This window comes from Physeter macrocephalus, chromosome 11 (genome assembly GCF_002837175.3).
Source record: "Physeter macrocephalus isolate SW-GA chromosome 11, ASM283717v5, whole genome shotgun sequence".
Taxonomy (NCBI): domain Eukaryota; kingdom Metazoa; phylum Chordata; class Mammalia; order Artiodactyla; family Physeteridae; genus Physeter; species Physeter macrocephalus.
This window is the reverse complement of record NC_041224.1, coordinates 107,348,890-107,370,953: the sequence shown is the minus strand read 5'-3', so window position 1 is coordinate 107,370,953 and position 22,064 is coordinate 107,348,890. Positions and strand designations below refer to the sequence as shown.

General features: G+C 56.3%; 4 protein-coding genes across 6 annotated transcripts in view; 2 read left to right on the top strand and 2 right to left on the bottom strand.

The window, feature by feature from the left end:
- The window catches only part of EFS (embryonal Fyn-associated substrate), a 19,841-nt gene extending 15,390 nt beyond the window's left edge, over positions 1-4,451 (bottom strand). The window contains exon 1 of the mRNA XM_055088476.1: positions 3,249-4,451. Within this exon, the coding sequence (XP_054944451.1) occupies positions 3,249-3,266 (18 nt within the window). The 5' untranslated portion in view covers positions 3,267-4,451. The remainder of the gene's footprint in view (positions 1-3,248) is intronic.
- An 8,066-nt stretch (positions 4,452-12,517) lies between these two features.
- IL25 (interleukin 25) lies at positions 12,518-15,969 on the top strand. The gene is given in 3 exon segments (XM_028495643.2): positions 12,518-12,637; positions 12,828-13,071; positions 14,922-15,969. Coding segments are annotated over 3 exon segments (516 nt in total). The 5' UTR covers positions 12,518-12,621; the 3' UTR covers positions 15,178-15,969.
- Positions 15,970-17,095: 1,126 nt separating this feature from the next.
- On the top strand, positions 17,096-19,579 carry CMTM5 (CKLF like MARVEL transmembrane domain containing 5). 3 transcript variants are annotated; one of them, XM_024118300.2, is made up of 5 exons: positions 17,096-17,259; positions 18,234-18,386; positions 18,810-18,902; positions 19,105-19,189; positions 19,290-19,579. In XM_024118300.2, the coding sequence occupies exons 1-5, from the start codon at positions 17,134-17,136 to the stop codon at positions 19,301-19,303; spliced, it is 471 nt and encodes a 156-aa protein (XP_023974068.1). In that variant the 5' UTR covers positions 17,096-17,133; the 3' UTR covers positions 19,304-19,579. The 3 variants fall into 3 exon arrangements, with proteins under 3 accessions (XP_023974068.1, XP_028351443.1, XP_028351442.1); XM_028495642.2 differs by having other exon boundaries at positions 19,105-19,579; XM_028495641.2 differs by having other exon boundaries at positions 18,810-19,189.
- A 2,156-nt stretch (positions 19,580-21,735) lies between these two features.
- The window catches only part of MYH6 (myosin heavy chain 6), a 31,169-nt gene continuing 30,840 nt past the window's right edge, over positions 21,736-22,064 (bottom strand). Inside the window, exon 37 of the mRNA XM_024133656.3 lies at positions 21,736-21,838. Coding sequence (XP_023989424.1) covers positions 21,815-21,838 — 24 coding nt within the window. The 3' untranslated portion in view covers positions 21,736-21,814. The remainder of the gene's footprint in view (positions 21,839-22,064) is intronic.

The window sequence follows — 22,064 nt, the reverse complement described above, 5'->3', positions numbered from 1 at the left end:
ATGGAATATTACTCACCCATAAAAAAGAATGAAATAATGCCATTTGCACCAACATGGATGCAACTAGAGATTATCATACTAAGTGAAGTCAGTCAGAAAGAGAAAGACAAACACCATATGATATCACTTATATGTGGAATCTAAAGTATGGCACAAATGAACCTATCTATGAAACAGAAACAGAATCATGGACATAGAGAACATACTGGTGGTTGCCAAGGGGGAAGGGACTGAGGGAGGGATGGAGTGGGAGGTTGGGGTTAGCAGATGTAAGCTATTATATATAGAAGGGATAAACAACAAGGTCCTATGGTATAGCACAGAGAACTATATTCAATATCCTATGATAAACCATAGTGGAAAAGAATATAAAAAAGAATGTACATATATATGTATAACTGAATCACTTTGCCATACAGCAGTAACACAACATTGTAAATCAGCTATACTTCAATTAAAAAAAAAAAAAAGGGACTTCCCTGGTGGCGCAGTAGTTAAGAATCGCCTGCCGATGCAGGGGACACGGGTGCGAGCCCTGGTCCGCGAAGATCCCACATGCCGTGGAGCAACTAAGCCCGTGGGCCACAACTACTGCGTGCTGCAACTACTGAAGCTCACACGCCTAGAGCCCACGCTCTGCAACAAGAGAAGCCACTGTATTAAGAAGCCCGCTCACCGCAACCAAAAGTAGCCCCCGCTCGCCGCAACTGGAGAAAGCCTGTGCGCAGCAACGAAGACCCAAGACAGCCAAAAATACAACAGAATTGAATAATAAAAATTAAAAAATAAAATAGAATAAAAAGATAACAAAAAGACTTAAAAAACAAAACAAAACAAAAAGAGGACCCATAGCTCAAACATGACTCAAGTTCATAGGAAGTCTTCATGATGCCCAAGTTCCCTTTGCTCGTCTCTCTTCACTGGGCTCTGGTTCCACCAAGTTATTTGGTAGAATCAAGCTTAAGCCACTCACAATGTCAAAATATATTCTGCTTCAGTTATGTTTCCTAGGTGACCCGAGCCTGCTGGCAGGATCCCAGGCAGTGGTGGAAAGCAGGTAGTTAGGCATTACTGAACAGGTGATCCACATGGACTGACTAACTCAGTGAAACCTCTCAAGCTCAAGATCTCTGTCAGGCTGCATTTGGCCACCAGGCCCCGGGAGAAGGATGGCCGGCTCAGCCAGCATGAGTGCATGTTCCTCGTGGCCGGTGTTTCCCTCAGGTGGAGAGGTTGTCCAGCCCTTTATGGCTGGGTGAGTTTAACAATAAGCTGACTTCTCTTGCCTGATTCCAAATTATCAAACCCTTTTCTGATTATATTTTGGCTTCTAAAGGATGTTGTCCCACAGAAAGCCAATACACTAGCCAGATGACACAAATTCCTGGTTAGCTTGGCCCTTTTCTTTCTAACTGTAAATTAGAAATTGGCGTTTTGGATCTAGCCAGGGGGTTAAAAGCACGGTTTCTGAGGCAGACAGACCTGAGTTTGAGTCCTGGCTCTGCCACTTTCGAGCTGGGTGACTTTGGGCAGTTTGTTTAACCTCTCCAAGCTTCAGTTTCCTCCTTTATAGAATTCCGTATCCATAGCTGAATATCCACTTTCAGATAATGACAGTACTAGCCTCACAGGGTTGTTGTGAGGACTGGGTGAGATAATGCGTCAAAGAACCAGGACAAACCCAGGCAAAGCTCAGGGCCAGCTTAGGGCCAGTAAATACTCAATAAATATTAGCTGTTGGGCTTCCCTGGTGGCGCAGTGGTTGAGAGTCCGCCTGCCGATGCAGGGGACACGGGCTCGTGCTCCGGTCTGGGAAGATCCCACATGCCGCAGAGCGGCTGGGCCCGTGAGCCATGGCCGCTGAGCCTGCGTGTCCGGAGCCTGTGCTCCGCAACGGGAGAGGCCACAACAGTGAGAGGCCCATGTACCACACACACACAAAAAAATTAGCTGTTATTAGGATCCTGTGAGTTTCATTAGCATAAATACCAACACCCCTTTCTCCCCCAGGCAAAAAAAAGATCTACCTCCTGGGACTACAAAGCTGACCAGCTGACCAGTTGGCTCCTGAGAAGGCATCTTTATGTCAGAGTACCGCACTATGTTCAGGACCTCCCCCTCTTCTGGCTCTGAACTAGGGTCTGCTCACCATCATACAGATTGAGGAGGTAAGAGGAGTTTGGTCTGAGAAGGAATGAAAATCTAACTCATCCTCGAGGGGTGTGCGAGGATGTCAGAAGCCATGCTTCTGTTTCCAGCCTCACAATCCTCCTTCGCAGAATGCCCATTCAGAGGGGGCCAGAAAGCAGGTGGCAGCCTCGCTTTCCCTGGGAATCCTAGGGCCTAGGGAAGGGTGGAAAGGGGACAGAGTTGCTTGGATTCAGACTACAAGCAGTAGAGGACAGAAAGCAGGGGCGGGGCTGTGAAGAGTTCCTCCCTGTGTCAGGTTTGAATTCTGTCCAATGGGACCAAACCTCTGGGCCTTGCAATTGCGGGAACCCAGGCCAGAGTCCCTGATAGACTGATTGATGATGGGTGTGGCCACCCCAGCTCTACCCCCTCCTCAGGGGCCCAGCTGACTTGTGAGGGAGTGGCTGTCTTAAAGGGGGGTGGCCGTGGGCCACACGCTCACTGGGAGGCCTCCTCCCACTGGCCCATCATGCCAGCTGTCTCCTCCCTTTGTCCCCAGTCCTAGGAAAGTGGCCAGAGGCTGGCTGACATCACCTCCCCTCCTCCCTCTATTTTCTCTTGCTCCCTGCCCGATCTCCCTCTTTTACTTTATTTCCCACCTTTCTGCCATCCCTCCTCTAGAGAAGGGCCCCCTTGGGCCCTTTGCCCTCTCCTATTTCCCTGGAGCCACCTCCATTCTTTCAGCCCCCTCCCAACCTTTTACTAGCCTCCCAGTCACAAGCCCCTGCCAACCTCCAGTGGCCATCTGTTCCCGCCCATAAAGGAGCAGACAGGACTCAGGCTTGCCCCCTCCCCTCCTTCCAGGAGCAGCCTCTAGAAAGAAAAAGGGGAGAATGGGGAGGGGGAGGAGAGAAGGGGGAGACCAGATCCAGTAGGAGCTAGGGATGAGGAGTGAGAGGGGGAAAGGGAAACAGAAGTGCCAGAAGGGGGACACAGTCTCCCGAAGAAGCAAGGGACCAAGGAGCGAGACAAAGAAAAGGCAGAAATAAAAGTGACAGGAGTGCAGGACAGGCTGTGGACGTCTCTGCCCGGCAGCCTCCTCTCTCTGGTGGACTCACCGACGTGGCTATGGCCATGGCCTTGGCCTTCCGCGCGGCCAGCTCCAGGCCAGGCTCGGTTTCGCTGACTTCAGCAGCGGCTGCCCCGCACCATGGAGGCGGCCCCCTGCTGCGGCGCCTGAGTCGTGGCCTCCGCAGAGGTTGGAGGAGGAGAAAGAAAACCCACGAAACTCCCCAAATGGGAGGCAGCTTGGCCGGGCAGGAGGAGGAGCGGGGCGGGCCGGGGCGTCGCTGCGGGACCTCATCCAAGGGCGCGCGCTCTGCCCCGTCCCCGCGGCCTCCCGGGGGCTGCCGGGTGGACCAGGCCCCCGGAGCTGCCTGTCCTAGGCCGAGGGGGGACCCCGGATCCGCACGGGCCCAAAGCTCCCTTCCAGTGCCAGGGCGGGCGAGGAGGCGGGAGCTGGGGCTGCGCTCGACGCCTCTCCGGGACGCTCAGGACGGCCCCGAGGGCAGGGAGAAGCCGCCGGGGCGGTCGGGCTGGACGAGCGAGTTTAGGGGCCAAGCCTCCCCACCCGGCTGCCGCGCCGGAGAGCGGTGCTCCCGAGGCTGAGGGGCGTCGGGGGCTCTGCGGCAGCTCCGCTGCGAGGGAGGGGGCGGGGGGCAGTGAAAACTGAGACGTTCGTCCCTCTTCCAACTCGCCCGACTTGGCGAACCGAGGCCAGGCTGGCGCCAAATGCCTCGGAGAGCGCGGCGGCTGGGCTGGGCGGCCCGAGTGGTTGCTTTCCGCCCAGACTCTCGCAGCCCCGGCGAGGAGGCGGGTTCCCAAGCACGCACACTAGCTCGCAGCGCGCCTGGGGGTCTGGGGGCGCCGCGACGGCGCCTCGCTACCCGCACGCGGGCCCGGCTCGAAGGGGCGGGACGGCCTTCCCCACACGCCCCCCTCCAGCCCTCGACGCCGGCGCTCCCGCTCCCACCCTCGGCCCCCGGCCCTCGGCGCTGGCCCCGCCGCCCCGCTTACACGCACCCTTGGCGGGCCCTCTCCGCGCGCCCCAGGGCTCGGGGCAGCCCGGGTGTCTCTGGCAACCGAGAGAAAGGCCACAGAGCAAAAGAAGGAGCAAAGAGAAGGCGAAGGAGGAGCAGAGGCCAGGGCCCTGCGGACTCGCCCGGAGGTGGGGCTGGGGGGGACACTGAGAGCGCTGGGAAGGCTCCGGGGGTCGCGCGCGGCCTTCAGGCTCACCCCCCGCTCGCGGCTCCCCTTCCCTCCCCTTCCCGGGCTCCCGGCGCCCTTTCTGTGCAGCTCCTTTCTCCTCCCCTCGGGCCCTCTCCGCTCCGGCGCGGGGCTCAGTCCCGGGGATTAAGAGAAAGGAGGGAGGGGAAAAGGGAGGGGAAGGGAAGGGGCGGAGGAGAAAGGAGGACGATCCCTCCAAAGGCGGGTGTTGAGTTTCAGCTCAGGACCCTCGGGCCAAATTGCACGCCCCCTCCCGGCTCCTCTCCCCCGTCGGCTGCAGCCGGGCGTCGCGGCGAACCTCCAGGTGGTCTGGTTCGCTCCCTCCCGGGAGCTTTCCTCTCTCCGTCACGCCCCCGATCTCCCCCGCAGGCCCCGCGCCTCTCTGCATCCCTTTCATTAGCCCCACATCTGTCTTTCCCTTGGGAGGGGAGCACGCTCCTTCCGCCTCTCTGGGGTCCTCCGCGGAGCCTGTCTACTCCCTTGGCAGGGCCTCCGCAGGGGTCTGGGGCTGGACACGGATTCTAGCCCTGGCGAGGGAACGTGATGCCTGAGCATCTGGTCCCGGAGCCGCGGGCGGGCAGGTTATGCCGCCTCTTACGCTTCTCTGCCAGTCTGGGCCTGTCCCCTGCCCTCACTCTGGCTCGCTCCTGCTGCCTTGAGGAGCAAAAGTGGGGACTTCGGGCACAAAAGGGCAGGACTCTTTCAGAGGAGCTGGGATTGCCCCCAGGCTTCAGCTGGAAGGACGCGGCTCGGGTCCCCCGCACCTCTCCTGCCCTATTACTGTTCCTTCGTGTGCGCTGCCTCCCTCCAGTTGCCCGCCCCCTCCCCGCCCACCCCGCGTTCTTCCTTTGGGAAGGACACATCGAGGCCTCTCAGAGGCTCCTGAGAAGCCTTCCTTCTTCCGTTTTTGAGGTTCCTGGAATTTAAAAAGTGAGATGCCAAACTGGATTGAAAAACTGTAGCATGTTTTCAATATTTACATTTAACACATTAACACTTCAAACACGTAGACAATGGCTCTATGTATAGCGTCATTTGGAGATAACATCAGAAGTCTAATTTAAGGCCCTTTGTGAACCTGAGGCCGTGGATACAGAGAGGGTCCCCACCTCCCCTCCCATCCCGCCCCACCCTCGCATTCCACAGGCCCACTCTTCCAGGCGTTTGCCAGCAGGGGAGGGGGAAGTTTTCAATATTTACATTTAACACATTAACACTTCAAACACGTAAAGTAGACAATGGCTCTATGTATAGCGTCATTTGGAGATAACATCAGAAGTCTAATTTAAGGCCCTTTGTGAACCTGAGGCCGTGGATACAGAGAGGGTCCCCACCTCCCCTCCCATCCCGCCCCACCCTCGCATTCCACAGGCCCACTCTTCCAGGCGTTTGCCAGCAGGGGAGGGGGAATCACCTGACCCAGCTCCTTCCTCTCCCTGTTGCTTGGGCACCTATGAACAAACTCACACTCCTTTAGGATGGGAGAGGAACTTTAAAATTTCCAGATGCATCTCAAGGGAGAGCTCCCCCATTCCAGTTCCAGCCTGGTCCAACTTCTCCCAGACCCCAGCCCTGGGGGGCCTGGCTGCCTGGAACACAGATATTCAGCTTCTGGGGAGTGACTTGGTATATGATCTCTGCCCAGGGGACTGCCAAGGCAAATTGGGGCTCAAGATGGAGGTGGGCAGGAAACCCTGTTCCAAAGATGAGTGATCTGATTGGCACAGGGGAAACAGATGGAGGCCGGAAAAGACTAAGGAGGAAGGAAGTGCTGGGACCCGGCAAAATGGTGGTTTGGGGGGAGGGCAGTGAGGCTCGCTGCCCTCATTGTAGCTGAGGGCCTAGCTAGTGCCTGGAGCTAGGTGAGGGGGTTAGAGTGCAAACCAGCAGGAAAACGAGTCTGTGCTTCTGGAGTGCCCAGGCAGGAAATGGAGCCAGTCAGACTCGGGAGTGAATCCTGGTTTGTCAGCCCTGTGACCTTGGTCAAGTTCTGGAACATCTCTGAAGCTCAGCTCCTCATCTGGAACAATGACTTTGGTGAGGAGTAAATATATGTAAAGTGCGTAGCACAATGGCCTTTCCTCTTCACCTTGGCTTCCCACAACTCCCTCTGCACCCCCAGATTGTACCTTCACGGAAGTTCAAAGTGTTTCTTTGTTGAGGGCAGGAGGAGCCTTCTTCCTGTCCTTATGCCTCATCTCTGCCCTCTCCTTCGCAAACTGAGGTTTCAGGTGATTCTAACTTGTTCAGGGAGAGTTCTGGGCTCCAGGTTAGGTTGGAGAAAACCCAGGCTGGGTGGTGGGCTAAGACCCTGGGTGGGCGGCAGCCTCAGGCAGGGAGGCCCTCAGCTTCGGGGCTTGCGTTTGCCACTATTCAGGGGGTAGAAAGGCAGGAACCCCTCCGTCAGGCTTTCTGGGTCCCAGTCTTCTCTCCCACTCTTGTCCTTTCCCAGCAGGGCCAACCAGCTGATCTCCTCCTCATCGCACCCCGTGACCTGTTCTTGTTCTTCCTGTTACTCAGAACTTCTCGGGTGCTCATGGATTCTTCCAGTTCTCCTCTCTTTGGACCCCACAGCATCCAGATTGGCTGCATTCTAATCCTGGCTCTGACACTAGCCAACTCCAACCTTGGCAAGCTATGTGACCTCTGGGAGCCTCTGGTTCCTTGTCTGTCAAATGGGATAATAATGGAACTGAGGATTAAGAGAATCCTGAGAACTGGAATTCCCTGGTGGCACAGTTGTTAAGGTTCGGCCTGCCAGTGCAGGGGACACGGGTTCGAGCGCTGGTCCGGGAAGATTCCACATGCCGTGGAGCAACTAAGCCCGTGTGCCGCAACTGCTGAAGCCCCTGAGCTTAGAGCCCGTGCTCCACAAGAGAAGCCACCGCAATGGGAAGCCCGCACACAGCAACAAAGAGTAGAAGCCCACGTGCAGCAACGAAGACCCAATGCAGCCAAAAATAAATAAATAAATAAATAATTTTTTTAAAAAAAGATTCATTCATTAAAAAAAAAAAAAAAAAAAGAATCCAGAGAACAGTGCCTGGTCCATGATGTGTAAATGTTGGCTCAAAGCGACTGTTACTATTGTTATCTGATGCCAGTTCTGTGGGGCAGCAGAATGTCAAGGACACGGAGCTTGCCTTCAAGAAACCCACATCATGTAGATCATGCTTGAATACAGTTGATACCTTCCCACTGAACTTGGCATAAAATCCAAATGCTCCGGACTTCCCTGGTGGCGCAGTGGTTAAGAATCTGCCTGCTAGTGGGTTCGAGCCCTGGTCCGGGAAGATCCCACATGCCGCAGAACAACTAAGCCCGTGTGCCACAACTACTGAACCTGCGCTCTAGAGCCCGCGAGCCACAACTACTGAGCCCATGCGCCACAATTACTGAAGCCCGTGCGCCTGAAGCCTGTGCTCCGGAACAAGAGAAGCCACTGCAATGAGAAGCCCACGCACCCCAACGAAAAGTAGCCCCCGCTCGCCGCAACCAGAGAAAGCCGGCACGCAGCAACGAAGACCCAACGCAGCCAAAAATAAAAATATATATAAATTAAAAAACAAAAAACAAATGTTCCGCCACAGCCTTTAAGATCCTATGTGAGCTGGTCCCTGCCCACCTCTTCACCTCATTTCATCCCACCCTTTCCCTTAGCCTTTGTTTTCTACCCACACTGTCCGTTCTGTTTCTGAAACATGTCAAGCTCTTTCACCTCTAGGACTCTGCATGTCCTGTTCCCTCTGCCTGGACCACTCTTTCCCAGACACTTTCCATCATCTTGGCAAATTCCACATCTTCAGAAAGGCCTTCCCTGGCTTTTTTTTTTTTTTAAAGATTTTTTTTTTATGTGGACCACTTTTAAAGTCTTTATTGAATTTGTTACAATATTGCTTCTGTTTTATGTTTTGGTTTTTTGGCTGCGAGGGATGTGGGATCTTAGCTCTGACCAGGGATCAAACCTGCACCTCCTGCATTGGAAGGCAAAGTCTTAACTGCTGGACCACCAGGGAAGTTGCCTTCCCTGGCTTTTTAAAGTTAAGTTACCCCTCCCTCCACCCCCCCACCCCCCCACCCCACGCCTGCCAGTAATTCTCTATTTCTTAACACTGTTTCATTTTCTTTTTTTTTTTTTTTTTTTTTTTTTTTTTTTGCGTTACGCGGTCCTCTCACTGTTGTGGCCTCTCCCGTTGCGGAGCACAGGCTCCAGACGCACAGGCTCCGCGGCATGTGGGATCTTCCCGGACCAGGGCACGAACCCGTGTCCCCTGCATCAGCAGGCGGGCCCGCAACCACTGCGCCATGAGGGAAACCCTCATTTTCTTCATAGCACTTAGTATTATCAGAGATTATCTTGTTTCCTTATTTACCATCTGTCTCCTTCTAAAGCATAAGCTTCTTGAGGCAGGGACCTTATCTGGCTTGTCCTCTGCATTCCTAGCATTTAGAATGGTGCCTGGCATATAATAAGTGCTCAATAAATATTTGGCAAATGGGTGAACGAACAAGGCAACCATGACTGTAGGACAGAGTTGAGTAAGCCAAAGGCCCACCATGGGGGAGGCACCAGCCCTGGGCTGGGGGAGGGAGTTGCTAGGCTTTTTGTCCTGTTCACTCTGATTCTCTGCGTGTCTCCCAGGCCAGACTGGGTTCTCTTTGAAGGCAGTCTCCAGGCACCTTGTAAGTAAAGGTGATACTACAAATAATTAGCAACCGGTACCATCGTGGCATCCCCATCAGGACACGGGAGCCTGTTCTGGAGGCCTCTGTCTGGGCCAGGTGGTCTCCCTTTAGTTGCAGGATCACAGGGAGGTTGTAGTGTGGACGTGCTCCAGCCCTGAGGACAGTATCTATTTACCAGCCGGGACAGAAGTAATATTTCAGCATTTTAACCACCAGTGCCCCTGCCTCACCTCAGGTGAGTGCAGATGAGCTTCAGTAGGCCCTGCAGAGCCCTGGTTTCAGCACTGTTGCAGGGGCTGCTAGGCTGGTTGGCACTTTTATGGCCACCCAGGTTACCCCCAGCCCGCCGCCCAACCTGCACCAAACATGCACATTTCTACAAGAGAAGAGAGGCCCCTAGGTGAAGAGCTGATCAGAGGCAGGGGAAGGGCTTCAAGGCAGTGGGTGAGAACTCGATGACTTTCTGAGGAAGGGCAGGAGAGCCATCGTAGCATTTTGCAAGCTTTCTTGGCCGAGTTGGGGTGCTTCCTGTCACATCCTCCCTGCTCTTTCCTGCTAGGGGCTGATGTCTTCCCAGAGGCTCAGGGGTGGGACTCTCAGCTGGTCCCCCGTGGCTGTCAGGTCAGGCCCAGGCAGGTGAGGACACATGGGGAAGCACCCTTGATATTGGGTACTGGGTGAACTTTCCTTCGCTTCTGCCTCTACATTCTCCCCATTGCCAACCCCATCTCTCCTAGGGATTCCCTGGAAGCTGAAGTGACTCTGGGATTCTTAGTCACCCCAAGAGGAAAACCCTCTGGAAAATGTTTCTCATGGCAGGGAGTCATCCTGAGGAGACCCACAGCTGCTCCTGAGATAAGGGTGGAAGCCGAGCAAATGGGAAGAGGTGAGGGGGGACGTGCGGTTCAGTGAGCAAGTTCTGCGTCAGGCCTGGTCAGGCAGGGGAGACTGCCCTTCAGGGGTTCCCTTAGAGGAGGTCCTGGTACAGAGGCAGGGGACACCCCAAAGGCCTCTCCTGGAGGGAATGTCCCAAGCAACCAACGTGGGTCCTTCACGGCATCAACAAGTGAAACAAGTAGCTGGGATCACTTCCAGCTCTTTCAAACATGCTGTCCTGGATAGGGGCCAAGATCAAGAGGTCCGGGCCCGTGTCAGCCTCTGAGGTTCTGATTGGTTTGGGGGAGACCCAAGGGATCCAGCTCTTCTGGAAGGCCCCCTCAAAGCCTTTTCTGGGGTTGGGGGTTGCTCGGGAACACCAAAAGCCACCCTGGGGGCCACGTGCCAGACCTAAGGCTGGGGAAGAGGAAGCTGGAGCCACGTAGCCCAGCCAGCAGGGCTGAGTGCCTGAGGGGGCAGGAATGCCCTGTGGCCTGGGGCAGGTTCAGGTGAGATCTGTCCCAGCCCATGCCCAGGTGAGTAGGAAAGCCCTTACAGGGGGGCTTCCCTTCCATCTGCAGCCAATCAGGGGTCAGCACAGTGTGGCATCTCCATGCCAGGAGCTTAGCTTTGGAGTTGATCAGGGCTGGGGTGGGAAGCCAGTTCTGCTTCTTCCTACCTGTGTGACCTTGATGAGGTTACTCAATTTCTTTGGGTCTCAGTTCTTCATCTTAATATGGAGACAGTAGTTTCCATCTCATAGTTTTATTATAAGGGTGAAATGAGCTGATGCATGTGCAGGGCTTGGCACCGTCCTGGCACATGATGCTCAGGAGCTGAGGGGCGGATGGAAGTGAGAGCGTGCCTGGGAGCACAGGGGCAGGAAGTGGGCCAGTGGGAGCGGGGTTATGTATTCCTGGCCTCAGTGCCCTTCCTAAGTGCCCCTGCTGTCTCAGCCACCACCTGTTTCCCCTAAGCCCTCACCCCACCTCTACTTCCAGGCCCCTGAAAACTCACCAGAGCAGCTTCTCCCACTTCAGAATGCCCCTGACCTCAGCACTCCTCTGCTTTGCCCTAAAGCATTCGAGGATTCCTTCTCACTCTGCCGTTTAAGTTATTCCTGGTTCCCTTGGTTTATTTCCTGAGTCCTTGGTTACCCGTGGGGTATTTTCTAAGGGAAAGCACATGCAAATCGGGAAACACCATTCTAGAGACAATGTCTGTGTATGAGTGTGTTGGCGTGGGGCGGGGTGGCGTTGTGGGTGTGTGAAATGAAGGGGGTTGATGGACAAGGATGAAGAGAAAAAGGTGGGAGGGAAGGAGGCAAAGAGCCCCCCAGATGGGGTGGGCCCTGGCTGACCTGAGTCTTTGGGGCCAGGCCCAGCTGGAGCCTTGCCAGAGTGCACATACCCCCTCTTGGCCGACAGTGGTCCATGGAGCTGAGACTGAATGGGCTCACCCCCTGGCCTGAGAGTGGCAGCTCCCCCTGCCGTGGTCCTCATACCCAAGGCCCAGCGTGTAGGGGTGGGGGTCGGCTGATCTGGGAGCTGGGTGTCCCTGTTGGCTCTTAGATGAGGCTGTCACCTTGCCCCTCCTCTTCCTGGCTCTGCCCTCTCATTCATGCGATGGGAACAGTCACCCACCGCCTCTTCCATCAGGCCCTGCACATCCAGCCAACAAATTGATGGCTCCAGGCCTTCCCGGCAGCCTGTGGGGTTAGGCCTGTATCCCTAGCCCAAAGCGGGTCAGGGAACGTGCAGGGATGGGGGGTGGGGTGGCCCCCGGGGAGGGTGGGTAGAAGTTAGGGAGAGAGTAATGGACAATAAGGAGAAGTCATAGATGATTGTGGTCATAGAAGTTGGGGTCATCGAAGATGAGGAAGCGGTCAGAGAACAGAAGGGGTCAGAGAACAAGGAGATAGAGGGAAATGTTCACTAAGGTCGGTGATCAGGAGGACATCTGAGAAGAAAGGAAAGAGAAGAGACAAGACCATGGGTGGGAGCAGCAGGGATCGTAGAAACGAGGCCTCTTGGAGAGAGACCAGGATGGTGTTTCCTAATTTTGGGTACCAAGCGAACCAATAATGCGTGTTCTCAAAGGCATGGAAGAGCAGGATACTATTGCTTTGACCCATGCCCGGAAAAGTATAAAGAACAAAGTTTACCCAATAAGTTATCGGGCTTACAATGATGTTAATCACAACTTCCGTGAGTCTAGCATTTAAATCAGCTTTTGAAAACACTTGCAAGTTTTTTGTTTTTGGTTTTGTTTTGTTTTTGCGGTACGCGGGCCTCTCACTGCTGTGGCCTCTCCCGTTGCGGAGCGCAGGCTCCGGACGCACAGGCTCAGCGGCCGTGGCTCACGGGCCCAGCCGCTCCGCGGCATGTGGGATCATCCCGGACCGGGGCACGAACCCGCGTCCCCTGCATCGGCAGGCGGGCTCTCAACCACTGCGCCACCAGGGAAGCCCTTTGTTTTGTTTTTTAATCTCAGGTCACACCCTCCAAAAGGTAGTGGAAAAAAATTTGAATAAACAAAACAGGTTTGCTGCAGATAAAACCAGGACTCCTAAACTGCTCCAGTCAACCTGCTTCCACAAGGCCCTGCTGTCAGCCAGCGTGTCACCCAGGCTGGGCAAGCAGCATGCGGCATGTACCAAGTGAGTGCGCAGGGGCCTGGCTGGGACGTGCTGAGCAGGGCAGGAGCAGAGATGTGGCTGGGGTGGAGGGAGCTCTCAGGTTTGGGCCTGGGGACCAGATGGGGCTTGAATCCAGGAGCTCAGGGAACAGCTGGGGGAGGCGGCATCTGGACTAAGTGGAAGCAGTTTTCTCACTGGCCTTTTCCTACAGGTGGTTGCATTTTTGCAATGGTCTTGGGAACCCACACCCTCCATTTGCGGCCCCAGAAGGGCTGTACCCACTGGCCCAGCTGCTGCCCCAGCAAAGGACAGAACCCCACCGAGGAGTGGCTGAAGTGAAACACTGTGCCTATGCCTCCCCCAGAGACCACCAGCCTTGCCCACCACCCGGAATCCAGCAAGGCCAGTGAAGACGGACCCCTCAACAGCCGGTCCATCGTCCCCCGGAGATACGAGTGAGTCTGCTGGCCTCTGTCCCCTCCCGAACACCTGCTCATGTGCTGGTCAGCGTGTGTGCGAGGGACCAGGGGAGTTCCAGACAATTCCAGCCTACCTGCCCCCTTTTACCTCAGGGAGCTTATCAAGTTTGGGTGTTAGACAAGGCCTAGCTCTGACTCTTAGTGGGTGAGCTTGGGCCAATCACTCAAGTGTTCAAAGCTTAGTTTTTTTCATCTGTAAAATGAAATAATATTCCATAGGCTAATGCTGCAGATCATATGAAATACGATATAAAAAATCTGTACCTAGTACAGAAAATGTTGGTTTCTTCCTTTCTTCTTCTTCCTCTACTTCTTCCCCTCCTCCTCCCTTTCTCTCTTTCCTCCTCCTCTTCCTTTTTCTCCTTCTCCTTCCCCTACAATGGCTGTGTTTTTCTAACTAAAATATCAGAGGATAATGTACAATACAGGCACGAAGCAGCCCAACACAAAATGCTACTGCCCTGAGCCATGACTGGGTTATAATTATACCCTCCCTCTGCTCTGGGGGGTAGCTGGGTGGTTGGAGCCCCAGGCTGGTTATCTTTGATCATGAGCAGTCTTATTCTTTTGCTGTGTGCCACACACATAATCCTCTATTTGTGTCATGATGTAAAAAAATATTAGGAAGCCCTGAAATCGGGACAATGAATGAAAATATTAAAAGTTAGTGCCTTAGGGATCCCAAACATATTTCTCTTGCAGTCTTGCGTCCTCACGGGGTGTCTGTGTTCCCACTCTCTGTAAGTCTAGTTCTGGCTTAGCCTTGGCTTTGGGGATGGATGGAGAAGGTCAGTGGGTAGGGAGGGGTCAGCTTTGATTGAGACTAGATCCAGGGTGGAGACTGTAGGTCACTATGCTTTGAAGTGGTCTCAGAAGGCTGGGTAGGTTCTGGGCTAAATCTAAAGAGGTGGGAGCCTCTTTGGGGAGGCTGGGCACCAGATGGCTGACTCGGCTGGGATCTGGACCCCTGGTTGGGAGGCCGTGAACCCCTGATAACCACTCTGCTGTTCTTCCCCAAAGCGTGTTCTTTGCAACTCTTGTCCCACAAGCTGTTCCTCAGAAAAAAAAAAAGATGATGTCAAGTAAGTGGGGGAAAAACTGCTGCAGGCCCGATTCCTTGGAGGTTCCCAGTGTGCCCAGCACCTTCACGGCAAGAAGTCCGCAGAGAAGAAACCATTAAACTCAGCGCTTCCCAGACTCATTTGGCCACAGACCCCTTCTGCTGCAGCGTATTTATTGGGGAATGCCACACTAGCTGAGCCCCAGTTTGCGAAGTCCTGTCTGTTTGGAGGATGGTTTTACGACCTAGGGGCTGTTTCCCTCTGGGCTTCTGGGGTCCCAGACCTTTGGAGCACCTACTTTTCATGCCTTTCAGGGACCATGAAATCCTTTTAGCATAAGTCAGTAAGTCTTACCACACACTCTTATGTGTGCTTATAATACATGCACAGCCTGTGTCTGGAGGACGGGCAGGATATGGCAGATAGTGGCTTCCTCTTGCGGGGGGACAGGGGAGACAGACTGTCAGCCTTCACTTGATGCTTTCTTATACTTGGATATAAGAGCAGTTTTTACTTTAAAATTTAAAAAAACCCTAAAAAGTCACTCTTCTATCCCTGACCGTCACTGACAGTTGGGGGAAATAAATGCCAGGGAAGGGGGGTGACTTGTTCAAAGCCACCTGACACGCGGGTACCAGAGCTGGAGTAAGAAGCCAAGCCCCCGACAGTCCTGGCATTTCTACCCTGGGCCCTCGCTGCTCCTGGCCGGTCCCCTGTTTGCCAGCCAGCCTTACCCCCAGGACCTGACGCTTGCCGCCCCTGCAGGTTGGGCAGAGACTTGAACCGGCTCCCCCAGGATCTGTACCACGCACGTTGCCTGTGTCCACACTGCGTCAGCCTCCAGACAGGCTCCCACATGGACCCCCTCGGAAACTCGGAGCTGCTCTACCACAACCAGACCGTCTTCTACAGGCAGCCGTGCCCTGGAAAGCAGGGCGCCCATGACGGCTACTGCCTGGAACGCAGGCTCTACCCCGTCTCCTTGGCTTGTGTGTGCGTGCGGCCCCGTGTGATGGCCTAGCTGGGCCGCCCGTGGCTGGTCCCTGGTCAAACGCTGGAGCTGGGTGTACAACCGCTTGCTGCCACGGTGAGCCAGGACGCCCGAACGCTCGGTCCCTCCAAAGCACCACCTGGAGCCCCAGGATCTCAGGACAGGATGGGGGACTTTGCGGGGAACCGCACTTTGCACTTTTTGAAGTGGATGGGAAATGCACTGAGAATCCACGGCGGCAGCAGCGGCTGCTTATGGCCCCTGGAAACTGACATCCTGGCATTTCCTCCCGGGAAAAGTCTTCAAAGCTCTGCCTGTTTCTGTCTCTTCTTTCCTCCCACACCCAGCTGCCCTGGTGCAGTGCAGGCACTTTCTGAAATTTTTCCCTTTGCCAATGGAGAGCCCTTCATTTCGTTTGTTCGTTCATTCATTCATTCATCAAACACTCAGTGAGCATCTACTTTGGATGCTCTACCTTACACATCCTGGTATAGTTCCTAGTCTTTTGACATGAGTGCCTCTGAGGAAGAGGCAGTTATTGAGCATAGAGAGAATTATCCGAATAAATAATCTGTATTTAAAAGTGGCCTGTACGATGGGAATAAAGACACGGACCTACTAGAGCATGGACTTGAGGATATGGGGAGGGGGAAGGGTAAGCTGGGACGAAGTGAGAGAGTGGCACGGACATATATACACTACCAAACGTAAAATAGATAGCTAGTGGGAAGCAGCCGCATAGCACAGGGAGATCAGCTCGGTGCTTGGTGACCACCTAGAGGGGTGGGATAGGGAGGGTGGGAGGGAGAGAGACGCAAGAGGCAAAAGTGGCCTAATTTGTCTTTGGCACCCCTGGTGCCTGAACATCTGTGGTCCCAGCCTGGTCCCTCTTCCGCCCCAGGGTCAGCCCTCACCTACTGCCCTCTCTCTCTGCCCTCCAGAGTTTCCGCTGTGGCCCCCCATCCCTCCCCTTCCCTGGCTCTCTGGCCCAGCCCTAAACACTGGGGTGGGGGTCAGGCCGCCCTCCTGGCATGCTGGAGAGACAGAGGCCCATTGAGGTACTGCAGCAGGCACACAGCGCCCCCTTGTCCCCCAACAATCTGCCTTTGTCCTCAGTTCTGGCTGCTACTGCTTGGTTCTTGGGGGGTGCTGCCTGGGCTGGGCTCCAGCTCCCACCCTCCCTAAAAGGAAAAGGGAGAAAGGATGGTGAGGAAGAGGGTTAAGGTTAGGGAAGAGGGCCACAAACTTCCTCAGGCTTAGGTCCTTGGGGGCTCCTAGGCCGGCCCATTTCTCAGCTCACCTCCCAGCTCATCCTGGTTTCTCTGCGGACCTCCTCCTCCCCGCCCTTCTCCCCTCTGCGGGCAGGCGGGGTTGGGCTCCAAGTAAGGAGAGGGTTGACCACTCCCCCCTTGCCCGCGCCTCCCCTCCCATGTGCTGCCTGGGGGGGCAGTGCACGCACCAGCCGAGCACTCTGGGCAGCTGGGTGCAGGCCCTTCCGGGCAGCCGCCTTCTCCAGGGTCCCACAGCAGCCCTGCCCGCTTCACTTTCAGGTTTCTCGCAGTGCCTTCCTGCTCCTCTCTGCTTCCCCATCCTGTCAGTTTTCCATTTTCCTGTTTTCCTTCCTGGCTGGTGGCAGTGGGGGCTGTGCCCGGTGGGCCCCGTGGAGATGCTCAGTGCTTGGAATCGCCGGGACCGGCCCCCTGAAGAGGGGGCAGCTGCGGGGCTCCAGGGCTTCACCGTGGACAAGGCGTTCCTCTCGTCCCTCAAAGGCATCCTGCTGGAAACTGAGTTGGTAACAGCTGCCTCCCTGACCTGCAGCCTCCATCTCCCAGCCCCCCCCCCCAGGGCTCAGCCCTCAGCAGCCTCCCCCCCCCGGCTCTCAGGACACCCCACCGGCCCCCGCTCCCCATCCTGTCAGTTTTCCATTTTCCTGTTTTCCTTCCTGGCTGGTGGCAGTGGGGGCTGTGCCCGGTGGGCCCCGTGGAGATGCTCAGTGCTTGGAATCGCCGGGACCGGCCCCCTGAAGAGGGGGCAGCTGCGGGGCTCCAGGGCTTCACCGTGGACAAGGCGTTCCTCTCGTCCCTCAAAGGCATCCTGCTGGAAACTGAGTTGGTAACAGCTGCCTCCCTGACCTGCACCCCCAACTCCCCAGCCCCCCCCCCCAGGGCTCAGCCCTCAGCAGCCTCCCTCCCCAGGCTCTCAGGACACCCCACCGGCCCCAGCTGCCCCACCCCCTCACCCAGCCCCACATCTCCCATCTGGAGGCAGTCACAGCAGGTTTCAGTTGCTGCAGGAAGGATTGAAGTTAAACAGAGGACAGCTCTCTGGGACATCGAGGGGGTGTGAGACACAGGGATGGGACAGCGGTAACGCCAGCCGGTCTTTCCCCGGGCTTTAAGATGGCCACTTCTTGGCATGTCTGAGAAGTTCAACTACCAAAAAGGGCAGACTTCCTGCAGCCCCACTTTATCTGCTGCCTGCTCCCCATGAACATCTGTCCCCAGGAAAGGAGCTTCCCTTAGTCACTTAGCAAGACCTACTAGTAAACTTAAGTCTTCTGCATATACGCCATCCTACATCGCCAGAGCTGAGGGGACCCCAGAGTCCACCCTCGAGCATCTGCCCTCTAAACCTTGCCTCTTGGCATGGAACCAGAGGCTCTGGTCCTTGTCAGAAGAGTGTTAGGCATCCAGGAGTGGGGGAAGTGTTACGGGGCATGGGGTGCCTCCTGGGGGCACAGGCTGATGTGGGCGCCACTCCAGGGACTGGCGTTCCCATTGTACTCGGGGCTAAAGGGGGACCCACTGTCTTGTGGATTTCACAGAGTGGCGGACCCTGGAGCCGTGCAGCTTGGCCAAACTGCTGGGGCTGCTGGGATCCCGAGGCAGGGGGAGCATGGGCGGGCAGAGGTGGGGGGCCAGAGTCGTACCTCAATAGGCAAAGGCCCTGGATGTGGCTCCAGGGATGGCGAGACTTCCAAGGACAGGTGGTGGGGCCGGCTGGGGGAGCTCCGGAGAGGGAGCGGGTAAAGGCCTGGCTGTGCCTGTGTCCCCTTCCTGGCAAGCTTCCCACCCTCCGTCCCGCAGGCCCTGACCTTCATCATCTTCGTCTGTTTCACGGCCTCCATCTCCGCCTACATGGCTGCTGCGCTACTGGAGTTCTTCATCACGCTAGCCTTCCTCTTCCTCTACGCCACCCAGTACTACCAGCGCTTCGATCGGCTGAACTGGCCCTGTCTGGTGAGGGACCCTGCCTCCCCCACCCCGTTCTGGTCCCTTTCTTCTCTGCACGTTGAATTTTCCTTTCCTCTCCCAGCCTCTCTCCTTTTCCTGGTTTAACAAGGAGTCCGGCTCCCATACCCAGCACTCAAACACTCCTTTGACCCACATCCCTCAGATCTGCTCCCTTGTCCGGGTCCAGCCCCAGCCCAGGCCCCTGGCTTCTCGTCCTGGTCCTGGTCACTCTGCATGTATCTTCATCCCTCCCCTGGGGAGCTGTGTGAGCTCTCTCTCTGTCTCTCAAGCACTTTATGTTGTGTCCAAGGGTATCTCCATGTAGGGATTCACAGTGCCTGAGGGTCAAGCTGCTGACTAGCCTGGAAAACCTCAGGGTGATGCCCCCTGCCCTCTGCTTCCCTTTGACCCTGCACCCCCAACCCCCAGGACTTCCTCCGCTGTGTCAGCGCCAGCATCATCTTCCTGGTGGTCTCCTTTGCGGCCGTGACCTCCCGGGATGGAGCTGCCATTGCTGCTTTTGTGAGTCCAGCCCCACAGAGCTCTCTGGCTCCCCAGGGACCTTTGGCTGGTGGTTGCACGCTTTGTGTGCCTCTCTCCACCCCAAGCTCAACCCAGTGCCCAGGGTCTGCCTCACACCTTGCCCCATATCACCCACCTCCCTCTCCCCAGGATCAGTGGCCCGATGGCCTTTGTTGTGCCATCCCTGCTCCTACTCCCACAGGTTTTTGGCATCATCCTGGTTTCCGTCTTTGCCTACGATGCCTTCAAGATCTACCGGACTGAGATGGCGCCCAGGGCCACCCAGGGTGAGTGCCTGTGCTCTGGGGAGAGGAGATGTCCCCTCCACCCCCTGCCCCAGCTACCCCACCCTGCCATGCCCTACCCCACCTGGCTCCATCTTCACAGGGGACCAGGAGTGATACTGGGGCTACCTGGCTCCTGAGCCCAGCCAGAAAAGGGGGACGGCAGAGCCCAGACACGTCTCGTTTGGATTCACTAGCTCCCCAGCCTACTGTCCACCACCCCAGCCTACAGCGATGGAGCCAGGCCTGAGAAGTCACCGGGGATTTGTCTGTGGGGCCTGGTGTTCTGAGATCTGGCTTCTGATGAAGCTCGGCCAGGGAGGGGGTGTTATGGACGAAGGGGAGGGTACAGGAGGAAGCTGGTCATTCCCAAATTAAAAGACTTGAATCCTACTGGTGAATCTTTTTCTTCCCCCCAAATTAGGCAGACTAGGAATGCCAAAGAGTATTCGTGGGAATGTTGCCTGGAGCAGGTCATGGTCCCTTCTCTGGGACCAGGTGTGAACAATGAGGAAGCGGGGGCTTAGACATCCTTCAACATAAAGCTTCCATGCCACAACTCTTGCGTGCAAGCCCGCCTTGCGGTGTGCCTGGTGGCCGGGCACCCAGGTTTCTGTGTCTGACAAGGCGCAAGCCTTCCGCATGTGAATGAGTGCCCACTTGCCGAGCTTTTCACACCCCGGTCTTAGTGGGTTTGAGGTGAGGTGCTTGCCTGGGGCTTGTGTAGAGCTCCCCCTGGTGGTGTGGGGAGGACTTGGCCCGCAGGCTGCCAGGGAGGGGTCAGCATCAGATGAAGGCAGAGATTCCCACATTGCTGGAGCTGCATGAGCCCTCAGACATCGGCTGGTTCAATGCCCTCAATTCACATAAGAGAGGACACGCCCAGTTAGGGGAAGTGACCTCTTTATTTGTGACAGAGTTAGGGCTGGAGCCCAGCTCTCCTAACACCTGAACAGGTGTTCTGGATATTGTACTGAGCCCCTGTAACTCATAAAAAATGGCCCAGCCTTCATTTCCAGCTCCCTCCACCAGCAGGTCCACCTTCCCAGCTTGCCAGTGCCTCAGCAGGACATTTCCTGAGCATCCCATGTGCAGACCCCGTGCTGGGTCCCAGGGATTCAGAGGTGCCCAGCAGGCCCATCCTTGAACGCTCACAGATGGGGAAGAAGACCAGCTAGTGAAGGGCAGGCATGGCTCAGGGGGACTTTGGAGTCAGCCCTGCCTGGCCCGTGACAGCTCGGTGTGGCTGGGACATCCTTGCCCAGCCCCGCAGAGCCCAGCGCGGCCTAGCTCGTCCCAGCGGACTTGCTAGCCGCTCTCCAGTGCTTCTGTGTCCCTGCCCTGAAATGCCTTCCTCCTTCTAGGGCGCTCCTTCCAGACGCAGGCCCCAGCACCCACGCCCTGCCTGAACCCGAACTCCGGCAGAGTTGCTCTGCTCCCCTCGGTGCTAACCACCAGCCACTCTTGCTCCGGCTTTTCCTGCCTCTGGGTTCCTGTTCTCCTGACCTCATGTCCTGGCTCCTCCCCGGAACTAGTGGCCTCCCCAGGGCTAGAACCGACTGGCTTTGTGTTTCTCTGGTCTCTGCTCACAGTTCTCAGGACTTTACTGACAGGCCATTCTCAAGACTGGTGACCAAGCTTGGGCAGGGGGCGGTCAAGGCCTCAGAAGAGGGAGCGGAAGGGCTTAGCCAGGGGAGTCCAGGAGATGGGGGGGCGGGTAATGAAGGGATGAGAAGGTGGTCAGGAGGGCCTGGCCATAGTAAAGCCCAGCAGGGGGCAGGGATTTGCTAGGAGCAGAGTGGGGCAAGGACCCGCCTTGTCCCCTGAGCAGCCGTGTGACACAGGCCAGCCTGTCCCTGGTGGGAGCTCAAAGGGAGCAGAAGTGTGGTGTGCGCCCGCGTGCCCTGCTCGTCTGTGTCCGTGTGAGAGGTCAAGATGAGACAAGCGGGACCTAGGTTTGGTCCACACTTTGGTTCAGTTTGCTGTCAGCTGGCTCCAGAGTCTCAGGATGCCCTCACGACGAGGTGTGGCCCACAGACCCGGGCCCCAGCCAACTGTACCGGGGGGCTGATGGAGAGCGAGACTCCCTGTGGGTTACTTCTAAGGGGCTGACCAGAAAGGGACCTGTGTCACCCTCTTTATCCACATCTCCGTCCCCAGCCAGCTCTGAGCCTCTCCTGGCATCGGTGGGGAATTCATTTTGGAGGAAACGGGTGTCCCAGGACAACTTTAACTCGTGTGGCCTCAGGGCTGGGGTAGGTGGAGGGTGGCTTCAGCTTCCGCAGTGCAATTCTGTCTCCTAGTGTCTAGAATTGGCTCACCCTCTGGTGCCTTTGTTTTCTCCTCTTTTGGACTTTCTCCCTCTCATCCCTTGTCTGGTTGGCCGAGCAGTAGGGGGGCTCACGGCTCTGCCACCTCAGGGAAGCCGCCTCACCTCCATGGGCCTCGGTTCTTCTTCTGTAGATGTGGGGTGTCTTGGCTCTCCCAGCTCTGACACAGGGGCAGGGCCCCCCTCCCCCAGGAGTCCAGGACGGCTCCTGGATGGTCGGCGGGGAAGGATAGGGGCTCAGGCAGAGTCTGGCACTCAGGTTTATTACAGGTCAGCAAGCGCGAGGTTCAGAGGCAGTGTCACTCCTCATCGTGCATTTTTTGCTGAGAAAGAATAAGAAGTGTGAGCGGGCAGCTGGCGGGAGGGAGGAAGGGTGTGGGAAGGAATCGTTAGGGCTTTGAGGGGCCTAAGGGAGATGCCCTTAGTGGGGAGAGGTTCAGGCCTTAGGGATCTTGGGGTCCCATTTAGGGGTCCTTGTGGTTCGGGGGGGTGGGACTGGGCTTTCTAAGGAGGTTCCAGTCTGTGGGGGGCTTGTCTGAGCAGGAGGGG